The sequence below is a fragment of the Palaemon carinicauda genome, chromosome 38 (genome assembly GCF_036898095.1).
Source record: "Palaemon carinicauda isolate YSFRI2023 chromosome 38, ASM3689809v2, whole genome shotgun sequence".
Taxonomy (NCBI): Eukaryota; Metazoa; Arthropoda; class Malacostraca; order Decapoda; family Palaemonidae; genus Palaemon; species Palaemon carinicauda.
In genome coordinates, this window is record NC_090762.1 from 43,603,720 (window position 1) to 43,621,967 (window position 18,248).

At 44.6% G+C, this 18,248-nt stretch overlaps 1 protein-coding gene across 1 annotated transcript in view; it reads left to right on the forward strand.

Annotated features, from left to right (window-relative positions):
* The window catches only part of LOC137630593 (dynein axonemal heavy chain 5-like), a 429,728-nt gene that overhangs the window by 8,606 nt on the left and 402,874 nt on the right, over positions 1-18,248 (forward strand). Inside the window, exon 3 of the mRNA XM_068362169.1 lies at positions 17,509-17,668. Within this exon, the coding sequence (XP_068218270.1) occupies positions 17,509-17,668 (160 nt within the window). The remainder of the gene's footprint in view (positions 1-17,508; positions 17,669-18,248) is intronic.

The following is an 18,248-nucleotide window of genomic DNA, read 5'->3' on the forward strand; positions in this document are numbered from 1 at the left end:
AGACTACACCTCCGTCCTCTTTAATTCCATCTGGCTTTTCACTGGAAAAAGGACAAGACGCTAGAGGCGGTCTCGATCCCGATTTCCGGAAAGATAAAGTCTTGTCTGACTTGGTGGAAGGACAATATCAACCTAAGAGAGGGTCTTCCCCTGGCAGTTCAGATACCCAACCACGTTCTCTTCTCGGACGCATCGGACTTGGGCTGGGGCGCGACGCTGGACGGTCGGGAATGCTCAGGTCTGTGGAACTCGAGTCAGAGGAGCATGCATATCAACTGCAAGGAGCTGTTGGCAGTTCATCTGGCCTTGAAAAGCTTCGAGTATCTCCTTCGAGGCAAAGTGGTGGAAGTAAACTCGGACAACACCACGGCCTTGGCGTACATCTCCAAACAGGGAGGTACCCACTCACTGACGTTGTACGAGATCGCAAGAGAGCTGCTCATCTGGTCAAAAGGTCGAGGTATCTCCCTAGTAACGAGGTTCATCCAGGGCGACTTGAACGTCCTAGCAGATTGTCTCAGTCGGAAAGGTCAAGTAATTCCAACCGAATGGACCCTCCACAAGGATGTGTGCAAGAGACTTTGGGCGACTTGGGGTCAACCCACCATAGATCTCTTTGCAACCTCGCTGATCAAGAGGCTTCCAATCTATTGCTCTCCAGTCCCGGACCCAGCAGCAATACATATAGATGCCTTCCTCCTAGATTGGTCACATCTGGATCTTTACGCATTCCCACCATTCAAGATTGTCAACAAGGTACTGCAGAAGTTCGCCTCTCACGAAGGGACAAGGTTGACGTTAGTTGCTCCCCTCTGGCCCGCGAGAGAATGGTTCACCGAGGTACTTCGATGGTTAGTAGACGTTCCCAGAAGTCTTCCTCTAAGAGTAGACCTTCTACGTCAGCCACACGTAAAGAAGGTACACCAAAGCCTCCACGCTCTTCGTCTGACTGCCTTCAGACTATCGAAAGACTCTCGAGAGCTAGAGGCTTTTCGAAGGAGGCAGCCAGTGCGATTGCTAGAGCAAGGAGAGCGTCTACCATTAGAGTCTACCAATCGAAGTGGGAAGTCTTCCGAGACTGGTGCAAGTCAGTTTCTGTATCCTCGACCAGTACCTCTGTAGCCCAAATAGCTGATTTTCTCTTATACCTGAGAAAAGGACGATCCCTTTCAGCTCCCACTATCAAGGGCTACAGAAGCATGTTGGCATCGGTCTTCCGGCATAGAGGCTTAGATCTTTCCAACAATAAAGATCTGCAAGACCTCCTTAAGTCTTTCGAGACCACTAAGGAGCGTCGTTTGGCTACTCCTGGGTGGAATTTAAACGTGGTCCTAAGATTCCTCATGTCAGACAGGTTTAAGCCTTTACAGTCAGCCTCCCTGAAAGATCTCACTCTTAAGACTCTTTTCCTGGTATGCTTAGCCTCGGCTAAAAGAGTCAGTGAGATTCATGCCTTCAGCAAGAACATCGGATTTTCGTCGGAAAAAGCTACTTGTTCGCTGCAACTTGGTTTTCTAGCCAAAAATGAGCTACCTTCTCGTCCTTGGCCTAAATCTTTCGATATTCCCAGCTTATCGGAGATCGTAGGCAATGAACTAGAAAGAGTCTTATGCCCTGTTAGAGCTCTTAAGTTCTACTTAGCTCGTACTAAACCTTTACGAGGCCAATCTGAAGCTTTATGGTGTTCAGTTAAGAAACCATCCTTGCCTATGTCAAAAAATGCTTTGTCATACTTTATCAGATTGTTAATACGAGAAGCTCATTCACATCTGAGTGAGGAAGACCGATCTTTACTTAAGGTTAAGACGCACGAGGTTAGAGCTGTAGCAACTTCCGTGGCCTTTAAGCAAAATAGATCTCTGCAAAGTATAATGGACGCAACCTATTGGAGAAGCAAGTCAGTGTTCGCGTCATTTTACTTGAAAGATGTCCAGTCTCTTTACGAGAACTGCTACACACTGGGACCATTCGTAGCAGCGAGTGCAGTAGTGGGTGAGGGCTCAACCACTAAAATTCCCTAATTCCATATCCTTTTAATCTGTCTCTTGAAATGTTTTAATGTTGTTTTTATGGGTTGTCCGGAAGGCTAAGAAGCCTTTCTCATCCTGGTTGATTTGGCGGGTGGTCAAAGTCATTTCTTGAGAGCGCCCAGATTAGGGGTTTGATGAGGTCTTGTTGTATGGGTTGCAGCCCTTGATACTTCAGCTCCTAGGGGTCTGTCAGCATCCTAAGAGGATCGCGAGGCTCCGTAAAGAAGACGTACTTACAAGGCAGAGTAATCGTCTAAGTCGACTTCCTTACCAGGTACCTATTTATTTTGTTTTTGTTATATTGATAAATGTCAAAATGAAATAAAAACTCTTAGCTTATACGATGTAAACATATTTAACTGGTCTCTACCCACCTCCTTGGGTGTGAATCAGCTATTATATATTCACCGGCTAAGTTAAATATTTAAAAATGATATTTTAATTATAAAATAAAATTTTGAATATACTTACCCGGTGAATATATAAATTAAACGACCCTCCCTTCCTCCCCAATAGAGACGCAGTGGGATGAGAAGAAATTGAGTCTTTGTTTACATCGAGAGTGGTATCTGGCCGACAGTTGGCGCTGGTGGGCACACCCTCAACCTGTATAGCGATCGCTGGCGAGTTTTTACTGTTTTTTGTCTGTCAAGCAACAGATTTGCAGTTATTATATATTCACCGGGTAAGTATATTCAAAAATTTATTTTATAATTAAAATATCATGATTATTAAAATATTAATCATACTTTTTCAATATCAAACTTACCCGATGATCATATAGCTGCATCCCTGCTGCCCCGACAGAAAAAATCTACGGGAGGAATACGCCAGTGATCGCTATACAGGTGGGGGTGTATATCAACAGCGCCATCTGTCAAGTAGGTACCCAAGTACTCGATGTCAACAACGAACCAATTTTCCCTCTGTCGTGCCACAGGCAAGACCTACTGAATACGCCGTCCCTAACTGGATTTGTTTTCACAACGATTTGGTGAAGTACACTATTCCAGTTTTGAGCTTTCGCTATGCAGGGGGTTTTATCTTCATTTCAAAACTTGAACTCGTTTTGGATAGAATTTAATTATGGTGACGAAGAGAGTATGGACTCTCCTTCACTTTTAAATGGCCGACCCTTCCCTTAGACGGAAGTGTTGGCGACGAAGAGAGTATGGACTCTCTTTCACTTTTAAATGGCCGACCCTTCCCTTAGACGGAAGTGTGTTTAGGTTTTTGGTAATTTTGCTTAACGAGTTATAGATCTATTTATTTTATATCTCTCCGCCTTTATAGGCCTCTTCGATTAACTTTCCATTTATTATAAACTTATAAAAATTAATTTTTATGTTTGTTTATATGCGACCTTTCCTAATAGTAGGCGGTCCTTACTTGGAACCGAAGTTAATTAACATTGAGCCCGTCATATCGTATTTTCCTTTTAAGAATTTTAATGTTTTTGAAAGAATTTCTTTGATAGTCTCGTACTGTTTTCAAAGATGAACTAACGTTTAGTTTAGTCTCCGCAGTTGTTGACGTTCAGAACGTTCAACATGCGCTCTATCGTTACGATAGAGAGAGAGTATTTCACGGTTTCACGTTGCAGTAAGAGTAAACCGATGCTAGCGTTTCGTTCATTCTTTCTTAGCTTAAATGGTTTTAATTCTAATAAAGGAACTTTTTGGGAAACCTTTCAGTTTTTTCCTTTAGCAAATAATATGTTTTAACGATATATAATTGGGCTCTTCTCTCAGGTTCTAAGTCTGGAGAGAAGAGAGAGAGAGATAGAGACGGAGGGAGAGAGAGGAGAATAAACGTTTCGTTCAAGCGGGTAACATTGTTCTCGTTTTTCACTCTTCTCCCTAGTCGCTGTAGGGGAAGAAGGTAAAACGTTTCTAGAGTTTTATTCTTGTTCCCAGGCTTTATGCGGTGAGAGATTTTAAACGTAGTTTATTTGATCTAGTGTTTAGTCTCTTTTCCAGCCACTGAATTCTTTATCTTTCATTATGTTTTTCTGTTGCATTGTAAAACTGTTTTCGCAATTACTACCTTTTAATGAAGGATAGGATTGCGTGTTTCAGGTACAAATCACTTAAAGTTTCGATTTCAGTGAAATAAGTGCAAACAGAAAATCAAAAGTGATAAAGTGATATGCGCAGTGTTACAGTGTTGCGTTCGAGGTTCGTCTGTTCGTGCCAGTTGTTCACCTAGTCCGATACCTCTTACAAGCTCCCAAGCCCAGGGGAGAAGTAATGTCGAAGGACTTATGGGTTCCACAGGCCTTGATCGACGAACAGACGTTTCCCTCGGTGGTTTCGGGTGTATCTACACACGTTGCCGACGTGATCGCCCCACCCACATAAAGACGAGAGAGCCCATTTATTCCTCGTCTGCGGAAGAGGTTTCTCGCAGAAACCATGGACCAAATCTTGCAGCTTTAAGTGCAAGTCGGTCCCTTCCGCGCAAGTCCAACGGCCTAGGTGTAGCCACTGGGTCAGTTCGGACTCGCTCCAGTCATCCGACGACTGCACACCTCCCAAGAGAGGCAAGGTGGTACCGCAACAGGCAGTAACTCCGTCTGTTGCCGCACCAGCTGTTTTAGACCCTCAGTCACAACGGACAGTAGCTCCGTTTGTTGCCGTCTTTTATAGACCCTAGTGGTCCATGCTGCAGACTATACAGTCTCAGCTTGCTCCTTCATGCAGGAGTATCGTGCTGAGAAGGTTGACAATGCACCTGTTAATCTACAACCTGCCACGGTTGTGCGCTCAGCAGATACTGCGGCTGCCTGCTCCCACACTCCACCTGTGAGAGCTCCACCTCCGATGCGCAGTCGACCCTGCCAGACGCATGTTCATGCTGCACCCTCCGTTGACATGCGTGAGCTACCGCATCAGCAGTGGGAAGGTGCTGTAGAGCTGCCGTGTTTTGACATAATGCGGCATGCTCCGCATCCCATACGGCATGCTCCGCAACCCACGGCAGTCCCTCCCACGCACCAGCACTCCGCTTTTGTTGTTGCCAGCTCCCACACTCCGACTGCGGAGAAGGTTGACGATGCACCCGTGGGCCTACAGCCTACCACGGTTGTGCGCCTGGCATGGCTGCCTGCTCCCACACTCTTGTTGTGAGAGCTCCTCCACCCATGCACAGTCAACCCTGTCAGATGTATGATGACTCCCACAGACACACGGAGCACTCCGTTGCCGTGCGTGAGCTACCACAAGCTGCCGTGTTTTGACACGGTGTGTCAGCCTCCGCAACACACTGTGGTTACCGCCACTCGCCCGCAGCAAACTAGTCAGTCAGGAGTTGAGGCTTCCCCACACAACTTTGGTTGTTGCCAACTCACAGACTGTCTAACAGTTACATGACGTTGCCTTCTGGTCTGCTACTTATACACCAGTGCTGTATGTCCTCACGCTCCTGTTGTGGTTGACAGTTCACAGACTGTCAAGCAGTTTCATAACGTTGCCTTCTGGTCTGCTGCTTTTGCACCAGTGAAACCCTCACTGAGATAACCTAGCTTTTCTCGGACATGGTTCCTGTAGATGAGAAAGTGCTGTTCTCCCTCCTTCTGATACTCCCTTGAGGACTCTGTCATTTGGAGAGGAGCCTTAAGCTGCTTAGCCTCCTATGGACTTTAAAGCATAACATGCTTCCAGGGAGGGTAAATGGTTCCGCTTCAGTCGCTACCCCGTCTGTTGCCACACCTGCTCCCATAGACCTTGGGCTTGGTTGCAAGACATGCAGTCCAAGCTTAGTCCTTGATAGAGGATTTTTTACGGAGAAGAACCTTCTTGCCAACAACCTTCCTACCGGTTGGTTGTACGCCCTGTTGACGCTGAGATTTCCTACTCACGTCCGCCAGTTGAGATGATTCCTCCTCCGGTGCGACCCAGTGTGGGTTGCCAGTCGCACGTTAACGTTAAGCGACTCTCGAAGGTGGTTGTGGACATTCAGTGTGTCACTAGGAAGACGTTCAACAACCAGCAGAGGTGACTTGTTGTGACGCAGTGCGGCAACCTCAGCAACCCGATAGGGGTTGTCTGCACAACCCAGACAGTCTATACAGTTTCGGGTTGTCGCTGTACTTCCTCGCTTCCCCATGGTTGACAGTTCACAGACTGTGCAGCAGTACCATGATCTTGTGTCCGGCTCCGTCACACATCCACCAGTGCGACCGGATTCAGCGAGTCAGACGTTGCCCACTCCGTGCCGTTTCCTCATCAGTTTCGGATGAGGAACCCTCTGATGAGGACATGGCTGAACAAGACGATCAACCCCCAACCCTGCTATCCATCCAGAAGATGCTGAAGAAGGAACGCGGCCCTGTCAGGCTGTGGATGAGTCTGGTTAAGACACTGTCATCCGTGGTTCTTTGGTGTCACTTGGAAGACTACACCTCCGTCCTTTTCGGTTTCATCTAGCTCTTCACTGGAAAAGGACAAGACGCTAGAAGCGGTCTAGATCCCGGTTTCCGGAAGATAAGTCTGGTCTGACTGGATGAAAGGACTTTATCAACCTTTGATAGGGTTTTCCCCTGACTGTTCAGACTCTCAACCACGTTCTCTTCTCAGACGCATCGGACGTAGGCTGGGGTGCGACCTTAGGCGGTAGGGAATGCTCAGGATTATGGAACTCGAGTCAAAAGACAATGCATTTCAACTGCAAGAAGCTTCTGGCAGTACGTCTGACCTGGAAAAGCTTCAGGTCTCTCCTTCAAGGCAAAGTAGTGGAGGTGAACACGGTCAACTCCCTGCTTTGATGTACATCTCCTAGCAAGGAGGGACCTACTCTCTGACATGGTACGAGTTCGCAAGTGACCTCCTCTCCTGTTCAACAGGTCTAGACTTTTCACTAGTAACAAGTTTCTTCCAAGGCAACTTGAATGTCTTAGCAGATTGCCTCAGTAGGAAGGGACAATAATTCCAACATATTGGACCCTCCACTAGGATGTATGCAAGAGACTTTGGGTCTCCTGGGGCCAGCCAACCATAGATCTCTTCGCAACCTCGATGTCCAAGAGGCTCTCAATACTTTGCTCACCTATCCCGGACCCAGCAGTAGTTCTTTTAGATGCCTTTCTACTTGATTGGTCTCATCTAGATCTATATGCATTCCCTCCGTTCTAGATTGTCAACAAGGTACTGCAGAAGTTCGCCTCTCACGAAGGGACAAGTGGACGCTAATTGCTCCCCTCTGGCCCGCGAGAGAATAACTTACCGAGGTACTTCGATGGCTAGTAGACGTTCCCAGAACTCTTCCCCTAAGGGTGGACCTGCTACGTCTGCCACGCGTAAAGAAGGTACTCCAAGGCCTCCACGCTCTTCGTCTCACTGCCTTCAGAGTATCGAAATACTCTCGAGAACTAGAGGTTTTTCGAAGGAGGCAACCAGAGCGATTGCTAGAGCAAGGAGAACATCCACCCTTAGAGTCTACCAATCGAAGTGGGAAATCTTTCGAAACTGGTGCAAGTCAGTATCCGTATCCTCGACCAGTACCTCTGTAACTCAAATAGCTGACTTCCTCTTATATCTGAGGAAAGAGCGATCTCTTTCAGCTCCCATTCAAGGGTTACAGAAGCATGTTGGCATCAGTCTTCCGTCACAGAGGCTTAGATCTTTCCAACAATAAAGATCTACAGGACCTCCTTAAGTCTTTGGAGACCACGAAGGAGCGTCGTTTGGTTACACCTGGTTGGAATTTAGACGTGGTTCTAAGATTCCTTATGTTAGACAGGTTCGAACCACTTCAATCAGCCTCCCTGAAAGATCTCACCTTTAAGACTCTTTTCCTGATATGCTTAACCACAGCTAAAAGAGTCAGTGAGATTCATGCCTTCAGCAAGAACATCGGATTCTCATCCGAAACGGCTACATGTTCTTCATCTTGGTTTTCTAGCCAAACACGAGCTGCCTTCTCGGCTTGACCAATATCGTTCGATATTCCAAACTTATCGTATGGTTGGAAATGAACTAAAAAAGTATTATGTCCTGTAAGAGCTCTTAACTTCTTTTTTAAAACCTTTACGAGGCCCGTCTGAAGCTTTATGGTGTTCAGTTAAGAATTCATCTTTGCCTATGTCAGAGAATTCTTTATCCTATTTTTATCAGACTGTTAATACGAGAGGCTCATTCCCTTCTGAATGAGGAAGACCAAGCTTGGCTGAAGGTAAGGACACACGAAGTTAGAGCTGTCACAACTTCCGTGGCCTTTAAACAAAATAGATCTCTGCAAAATATATTCGACGCAGCCTATTGGAAAGGCAAATCAGTGTTCGCGTCTTTTATCTTAAGAATGTCCAGTCTCTTTACGAGAACTGCTACACTCTGGGACCATTCGTAGCAACGAGTGCAGTAGTGGTGGGGGCTCCACCACTACAATTCCCTAATTCCAGAACCTTTTAAATCTTTCTCTTGAAATATTTTTGGGTTGTCCGGAAGGCTAAGAAGCCTTTCGCATCCTACTTGATTTGGCGGGTGGTCAAAATCATTTCTTGAGAAGCGCCTAGATTAAAGGTTTTGATGAGGACCTTTAGTATGGGTTGCAACCCTTCATACTTCAGCTCCTAGGAGTCGCTCAGCATCCTATGAGGATAGCGAGGCTCAGTAAGGAAGACGTACTTAAAAAGGCAGAGTAATTGTTCAAGTCGTCTTTCTTACCAGGTACTTATTTATTTTATGCTTGTTATTTTTAATAACTGCTAAAATAAAATACGGAATACTTAGCTCTTAATGTTAACATATATGCTGGTCTCTACCCACCCCCCTGGGTGTGAATCAGCTATATGATCATCGGGTAAGTTTGATATTGAAAAAAGGGATTTTGACGAAGGAAAAATCTATTTCTGGGAAGAGGCCTGTGACGCCCGGTGAGAAAGGTCCTTCCTTATACCTTTCCTAATATAAATCTTCCAAATATACTAGAGAAAGATAAAAGCATGGAATGCAGAGGTTACAACCCTCGCGCGAACACCTTGTAGGTGTCGTGTATTAAACAAAGGCGTGTGTAAACCACTATTCACAGGTTGTCTTCCATTTAGATAATCCCTTTATCAATGGGGAGGGCCGTGACAGGCCCTAGATAACATGGTTGAACTCCCCAACGACACCTACCACGCGCGCCCTCTAGGACATCCTTCTGCAAGAACATATGGCTTGGCAAGGAAAAAGAGGGGTGGGGTCCGTATCAAATAACCGGGAAGGGTTTCACCGGGCGTCACAGGCCTCTTCCCAGAAATAGATTTTTCCTTCGTCAAAATCCCTTTTCTGGGGGCCTGTGACGGCCGGTGAGAATGTACCAGAGAATGCCTTCCAAGCCCAATAAATTAATAACATAATAAGGAGAAAACAAACACCATGTAAGGCAATAATATAATACTGTAAGTAAACATAAATCATAAACTAGCCATAGGCATAGGGGATGTAATGCTAAAATAATATGAGGACCAGGGATCACCTGAGTGTCCCGTCGTGAAAGGAATCAACCTTACATGTCTAAGCATATCTAAACTTTACAGGAATGATAATTACAATAACAGTTAAATCATAACAATTAAACATGGCAAAATAACTTAGGGCTAACGAACCACCCAGGAGAGTGGCGACGTGGTGTGAGAGGTGGTCAGGAGGGAGGAGAGAAGAGATGGAATAAAGAAATAATCAGAGATTAATGGGGGGAGATAAGACTCCCCGCTGCAACCGTAGGGTATTTAAGGGCCTGTAAGTTCTTTAGATAGTGGCGTTTGAAAACCATAGGAGACTTCCAACCCGTGTATTTTTTAAGGTCATCAAAGTCCATGTTCTGGAAGTAATTGATAGAGGTAGCTATTGACCGTATATCATGAGCATGGGGAAATTATTCCGGGTTAGCATGTATAATGAAGTAGAGGATTTGTTGTCTGATACCTTGAATGGTCAAAGTACCACCTTGTTCCCTGATAAATAAGGGGCCAGACGAGCGGGTGGCAGATCTAGCTAAAAAGGTCCTGAGAGTAGTGACTGGACACAGCGAAGGATCCTGGGGAAGAGAGATGATCTTCCAAGGGGACCACCTATTTTGCGGGTCCTCATTTTTTGCTAGGAAAGCTCTGTCTGGGGTAAGCAGTACTTCGCCTGTAGGGAGGAAATCTATGTTTTCCGGGTTACGTGAGAGCGCTGCTAGTTCTGAGATTCTAGCACCTGAGGCCATAGCTGATAGAAATAACGTCTTCCTAAGCAGAGTGATATAAGAGCAGGACTCGTTGTCAGTGTCCGACGCGAGTTTGAGGACATTGTTCAGAGACCAAGAGACTTTTTGTGGCCGATCCAACGGCCGAAGCCTAGCACATGCTTTTGGAATAGATGAGAAATAGGAATCAGCTAGATTAATGTTAAACCCAACCAGGAATATCTTCTTCAGAGCTGACTTGATGGTAGTTATAGTGCTAGCTGCCAAGCCCTTGTCAAATAAGAACCTAAAGAACGAGATGGCTAAATTCGGAGTCATACGAGTGTGGTCTGAATTCTTTAAGAAACCTGCTAATTTCTTAACAGCTGAATCATATTGACGAATTGTCGAGTCCCTTTTGTCCGCTTCGATGAAGAGAACGTTTTCTGGGTCAATGTTTGCGTCTTTATGCGCTGCAAACTTCATGAAGTCCACAAAGTTAGGGTTTTGGCTATCCTTGAGGAATCTGACACAGTCTGTGTTTGAATTACTTGGGTTAGTTTGGGGAATGGAATCCGGAAGGGTCGGAGTTTCAGCTCGAGGAGGAGAGGAAACCAACTGCTCTTTGGCCAGTGAGGTGCTACTAAGGCCACTGTCCCCCGGAAGGAGCGTAGTTTGTGCAATACTTTCATTAGAAGATTCACTGGTGGAAATAGGTAAATCTTCCTCCAATGGTTCCAATCCAGGGTTAATGCGTCTATGGCATAAGCCTGAGGGTCCATGTTTGGTGTCACATAACAAGGAAGTTTGTGATTCATCTGAGTTGCGAATAGATCTACCTGAAGGCCCGGAACCAGCCTGAGTATCCACTGGAATGAAATTATGTCCAGAGACCATTCTGATTCCAGTGGTTTCATCCTGGATAGTGAGTCCGCTATCACATTCTGGACTCCCGCTAGGTGGGTTGCTGACAGGAACCAGTTCTTTTCTGCTGCCAAGGTGAAGATAGTGACCAGGATCTGATTCAGGTTGGGCGACTTGGATCCTCCTCTGTTGATGCAGTGTACTACGGCTGTGCTGTCTGACACTACTCTGATGTGGGTCGACCTCGGAGGAGAGAGCCTCTTCAGGGTCAAGAACACTGCCATGGCTTCGAGAACATTGATGTGGAAGTGTTTCATGGCGGGTGACCAAGAGCCCTGAAACATCTGACGTTCGTAGTAACCCCCCCATCCACTCAGAGACGCGTCTGTATGAATTGTCACTTGTGGGGGTGAGAATTGAAGAGGAACCGATTTGGAAAGGTTCTTCGATTCGGACCATGGCTGTAATCTCATTTTCAAGACAGAGGGGATTTTCGAGACCTTGTCTCTTAAAGGTACTGTGGCTCTCTTTCTCCAAACTCGATTGATGTCTTTGAGTTTGGCTTTCAATAGGCGATCTGTTACTGAGGCGAATTGCAGAAGGCCGAGGATTCTTTCTAAGGCTCTTCTGGACACCTGCCTGTGTTTTAGAAAATTCTTGACCTTGGAAGCTATTTCTCTTACCTTTTTGGGAGGTAGAACCAGCTTGTGCCGTGCAAGGTCCCACTGTATGCCTAACCATTCGAAGCGGTCTGATGGAAGTAGGCGGGATTTTTGGAGATTGACCCGAAATCCCAGGTTGGCGAGAAAACGAAGTACTTTCTTCGTAGCTCTGTTGCACTCCAGGGCTGACCGAGCCCAAATAAGCCAATCGTCCAGATAAGCAACGATCTGAATCCCTTGGTTCCTGAGTTGTTCTAGCACCGTCTCTCCCAGTTTCGTGAATATCCTGGGTGCAATGTTGAGGCCGAAGGGCATGACTTTGAATGCAAAGGCTTTCCTGCCTAGACGGAAACCTAGGTAAGGAGAGAAGTTTCAAGCTATTGGTACGTGATAATAGGCGTCGGTAAGATCGATAGAGGTGGTGACGGCCCCACGGGGAAGCAGGGTACGTACCTGAGAGATGGTCAACATCCGGAACTTGTCGCAGAGGATGTAAGAATTTAGCTTTGACAAGTCCAGGACCACTCTTAATGCCGACGAGCCTTTCTTCGGAACTGTGAACAGGCGGCCTTGGAACTTCAGCGATCGAACCCGTTTGATTGCTTTTTTCTGTAGTAACTCGGTGGTGTACTCTCTCAGAATGGATGTGGGTCTCTGGAAGAAGGTCACTGGTGGAGGAGGGGAACCTTGTGACCATTTCCACCCCAAGCCTTTGGAGACTATGCTGTGAGCCCACGGACTGAAGGTCCAACGGTCTCGAAAGTGGTAAAGTCTCCCCCCTACCGGAACTATATCATTGCGAGGGAGTGAATCTAGGTTCTTTCCCTCCTCGAGAACCCCTTGTCCTAGGTCCGCCTCGTTGACGGAACTGTCCTCTAGCCCTGTAGCTACCTCTCTGGTGTCCACGAAAGGGACCTGAGGGTCCGTAGCTAGGGATGTATGCGGGTGAGGGCATCCAAACGGGGTTGGGTTGGGTACCTGGGGGAGCAGTGAGGTAGACCACCTGTTGAGGGTGTTTCGGCTGTAGAGGAGACGAAGCAGTGGGAGACTGTGAAGACGAGTGGGCAATCGACGATTGTTGGTAGTGACCTCGGCTCGTCTTGTAAGGGGCAAACCTCTGTTTCTTCCTGAAGAAGTTTTGTTTTTGCCCTTCAACCCTCTTTTTGGCAGTGAGGCCCCACCTCACTTGCAAATTTTGATTTGCTCTCGCAGCGTCTTGTAGTACCTTGTTCACCTCCTCCTGAGGAAAAAGGTTCTTACCCCAGCAGGGGGAAGCTATCAGCCTATTCGGTTCATGCCTGATCGTGGCCTCAGAAAGAACGTGCTTCCTGCAACTAACCCGAGCCGAACAAAACTCGTGTAAGTCGATTTGGAAGGACAGAGACAGGTTCTTTGTGAATATCCGGAACATGGTCTCGGTCGGGTAAAGTGAGGTTAGGGACTCCACGGAGGTAATGGAGTGGAGAGACCTAGCCAACCTATTCCGTGCCTCAAACTCAGTCTTGAGAAGAATATCTGGTAATTTAGGAAGCTTCTCGGAGAACAGATTAGAGGCACAGTCTGGGTCTAACTTCCCTACTGTGAAAGTAGCGGGGGCATCATCCCAGATAGTAACGGTACTCGGAATGAGCATGGAGGTGGGATCGGTCTCTTTAAGAGCTGGCATGGCAGAACCTTCTTTGATAGCCTGAAAAGTAAGAGCTGCCACTTTATCTGTAATAGGCAAGGTAATACCTGGAGAAGCTGTAAATATGGTGTAGGCTCCTTTGTGTGGGGTGAGCTTGGAATTAGTGCAACCCCAGTCTGACAACGTCCTGGCCCAGAAAGATTGGGCCTGCTCTTTAGGGAATATTACCGTTTCCTTCGGTACCTTGTCTAACCTAACCAAGGCATGTTCTTTCAATCGCACGAAGCCGTTGAATGGGAATTCTAGTCCCGGAGGGTAAAATTCTAAGTCCTCTAGAGGACGGGTGCCTATGCCCTCTAGAGTTATGGCACCATCAATATATGGAGCATGTAAGGCAAACCTCCAAGGGTTGTTTTTCTCGAAGGGAGGTAACTTCGATGCGTCCGGGGCTGAAGGAGGGGGCATCTGAGTTCCGGAACGGATGAGACTTGCCACCATATCTTTGAGCTCCGTCATAGCTCCTCGGTCTGCCCTAGACTGTTGAAGATATTGTTGTATCTGCTCTTTCACAATATCCCTGACCATGGCGGCGGATAAAGGGGGCTCCCGAGCTTGATCCTCTAACGAAGCCCTGGACTTAGTAGACTTTGACTTCTTAGGAGTCACGGTTTTAGGTATAGCAATATGAACATCAGGATCCTTTGAGGGTCCCGGAACCGGTGACACTGATAATGGCAAAGCTGAAGGCTTAAAGGTACGTAGTGGCTTCACCTTGGGTCGTACAGGAATGGAGGAACCTAGAGTAGAAGCCGTAGGTTTATCAAAGCCGTGAAAGGAAGTAGAAGAGGAAGGAGTGTGGGGTGAAAGGGGGTCCACCAACTCAACACCACCTACCTGCTCATCCATGGGTTCCTCGTCCAGACCTAGGTAGGGCTCGGCCTCCGTCACTAAAACCTCTTCCTCAGTTAGAATGGTTTCTCTAATCACTTCAATTAACGGGGCCGCTGTCTCCGGTGGAACTGCTGCAGTAGTAGAGCCTGGGAATAGGCGAGAAGCCATGTCTCCATCAAGAAGATAGGGTGCGCCAGCAGGCGCATTCCTCCCAAACCCTGACACCCAAGTCCGGAGAGTAGCTCTCGCCTCCCTGAGAGATTCATCATCAGCCTGAAAGAGGAGAGGGAATTAATGATGAAGTCAAAACTGAAGTCAATATACAAAGAGCAATTAATTCTTCGCAAAGAATATTAACAGGGCCACTAGAACCAACTTACCTCCTCGCTCAGGAGTAGGGCTGACAGCCCATAGCAGAGCATGCATGCCTCCGGAAACCATATCGTATAGGGGGCTTGTCCCGGTTCCCGAGAGAAGGAAATGGCGCAATGGGCATGGGCCCGGCATAGATCATGGCCCATGGAATCAGTAAAGGCAGCGGAGCAGCCCCTGGCAGTGCAGCGGACTTTCTGTAAAAAGAAAGAAGACATAAGTCTGGATGTTCCTTGAGATTCATGTCATTGACTTATGAATCAGAAACACTTAAATCTTAATTAATGTGTGAGTATGGTAGTAGCTAACACCTTAATAAAATAAGAAATTATAATAGAAAACCAGTAACCACATAGCATGAATCTCTAAACTTCATCGATATCACACTGTTAACTCCGGTTCTGGACTCCTGCTTGACCTCTGTTTTACCGGAGGTCCGGTAGCAAAGGCCCGTCATCGTGAAATCGTGACCGTCTCCGGTACGATAACATTATCCTCAATGAATGAGTTATCTCCAGTGAAGCCGGAGATACGATGAAAACGGGGGCCTTAACTGTGTAATTGTGATCAAACATGACAAAGGTTCGTGTGTAAAAGGCTTCAGCCGGAGTCCGAGTGCCGGATTTCACCGTTGCACTCCAAAAATCTGCTCCGGAACGATAACTAGTTCTCACCCAATGAGTATCCATTATAGCGGAGCATAACTCAAGGCGGAGCCAAGCATAACTCAAGGCGGAGCTAAGGGTGTCGGTATAAAACGACCCCAATTAATGACTCATACACTAACGTACCTAATAATAGTGTTAGCTATATTAACAGTAACCACATCAATAAATCGTTTATAATATTAAACGTACTATCATCAATTCTGATACTGAGAAGAGGCCTGAATAACCCGTGATCGTATAAAAACGGAGAACGGGAAATTCACCTCTCTTACTCAAAGAAAACGAGAGAAAGGATAACTCATACCTGTAGAACAGGAAACGAGCACTCTATGCTTTCGCTCTCAAGGTTACATATTAAAAATTAACATCACACAATAAATAAGAAATTTAATAAAATTGATTGCTTTTCTTAGTAATAGTAATAACGAAGAATAACGACAACGTAACCAAAAAACAAGGATATAGTCTAAAACGAACCCTCCAGGAGGGTACAAATTAACAGACTAAATCGCTAAGCTTTAAATCGTTACTATGCTTTAAAACGCTAAGCTTTAAACCGTTACTATGCTTTAAAACGCTATCTTAAATCGCTATTCTTCGTAGGTCCAAATTGGACTTGCAAGCAAATAAATACCATAGTAAAAATTAATAATAATTAATGATAACATAAAAGGCCATAAAACGTAAGTGATATAACCTATCCGACAGAGTACCAGATGGGCAAAATTAACTAGAAAATTTACCGAAGCGAACATACCCAAAATGGCTGCCGATATCTCGGCAGGACAATCGCTTCCAAAACTAAAAACCACCATAATGGAAATAGAACAAATGCCCGGTACTGTCAAAAACTGCCAAAACAAACTATGGTACTTAACATTGGTAAGGGTGAAGTAACAACGTCAGTCATGTTGAAATAACGAGAAATTCTTCGAAAAAACACTGTGCCCAAAAAAACTATGCTTGCTTGAAGTCCAATTAAAGAAGGATGTCCTAGAGGGCGCGCGTGGTAGGTGTCGTTGGGGAGTTCAACCATGTTATCTAGGGCCTGTCACGGCCCTCCCCATTGATGAAGGGATTATCTAAATGGAAGACAACCTGTGAATAGTGGTTTACACACGCCTTTGTTTAATACACGACACCTACAAGGTGTTCGCGCGAGGGTTGTAACCTCTGCATTCCATGCTTTTATCTTTCTCTAGTATATTTGGAAGATTTATATTAGGAAAGGTATAAGGAAGGACCTTTCTCACCGGCCGTCACAGGCCCCCCAGAAATGTTATTTTCCTTAGTAAAATAAATTTTTGAATATACTTACCCGATGATCATAAATTAAAGGACCCACCCTTCCTCCCCAATAGAGAACCAGTGGGACAGAGGAGAAAATTGGTTCGTTGTTGACATCGAGTACTTGAGTACCTACTTGACAGATGGCGCTGTTGATATACACCCCCACCTGTATAGCGATCGCTGGCGTATTCCTCCCGTAGATTTTTTCTGTCGGGGCAGCAGTGATGCAGCTATATGATCATCGGGTAAGTATATTCAAAAATTTATTTTACTAAGGAAAATAACATATTTGAAGTTCTATATATATATATATATATATATATATATATATATATATATATATATATATATTATCATTTCAAAATAATTGTAGCTTTTCCTCATTTTAGGACTTCAAGATTGAATATTTCATAAGAATGACAAAAATTTTAAGAGGTTATACTACTGCGCAGTGCCTCAAAATTTCAATGCAATTTCTTTTATCATGCATAGATTGAAAAGATCTTAAACTTAAAGCTCAAGTTACCAGTCCTCAGATATTATAATATATTTATTATAAAAGTTTGTGTTAGTTCATAAGAATTGAGAACTTGAAAAGTAATTGTTCTTCTCTAAATGTTCTTGTTTCCCCTCAAAATAGAGTATAACCATATTTGGATAATGAACCACTAGCTAAAGTCCTATAGGTATCATGAAAGTATATTCTCCTCTTTGACCCCTCTTAGATGCTGATATATATAGTATATGTTAGAAAAAAAGAATGATTTGTCCTATTATCTTTTCCATGAGCTAAACTACTTGGGTACTGCCTAAAGGATCATCATCTTATTGACATTTCAGGAGTTAGAATCTATCAGAGAACATAAAAAGATTCACCTGAGACCCTTTAACCTTTTTCAGGAATTGAAATTCTTCAGGTAGAATATTTTAATCACAAACTTATTAAATTTTTCCAGGAACTCAATAGCAGGAGCCGGGTAGTTGAGGATGCAGTACTTGAGTTGATTGAGCTAGTCCTAGCAGGGGTTGAAGGAGGTCAGTCAGGACAGGGTATTCTTGATTTCCTGACTATCGATGACCTAGATGACGGAGGAGACCTTGATGATTCTCGTTCTGGTAAGATTGATAGATGTTATACATCATGAGTAATTGTGTTATCATTCTGTCTCCCCCATAGTGAATTGTTTCTTATATTGTGTCTTCCAATTTGGACAGTTTTCATCTCCTCTCTAGCCAACTACTGGTTGGTAATATTTGGAGACTTTAGTGTGATTGCTCAAAGCAAACAAACATAGTATGGATAGCCCTGACTAGAATAACTTTGTTGATCATAGCTATACACAAACCCTTTCACCACGTTAAGGTATCCCCACTCAGAAAGAGATGTAATTATTTATGTGTATATATATATATATATATATATATGTATATATATAAATTATCTATCTATCTATCTATATATATATATATATATATATATTATGTATATATTTATTTATATATATTTATATGTATATCATATATATATATATATATATATATATATGTATATATATATATATATATGTTTATTTATAATGTACAATATATACATATATATATATATATATATATATATATATATATGTATATGTATATGTATAGTATTATTATTATTATTATTATTATTACTAGCTAAGCTACAACCCTAGTTGGA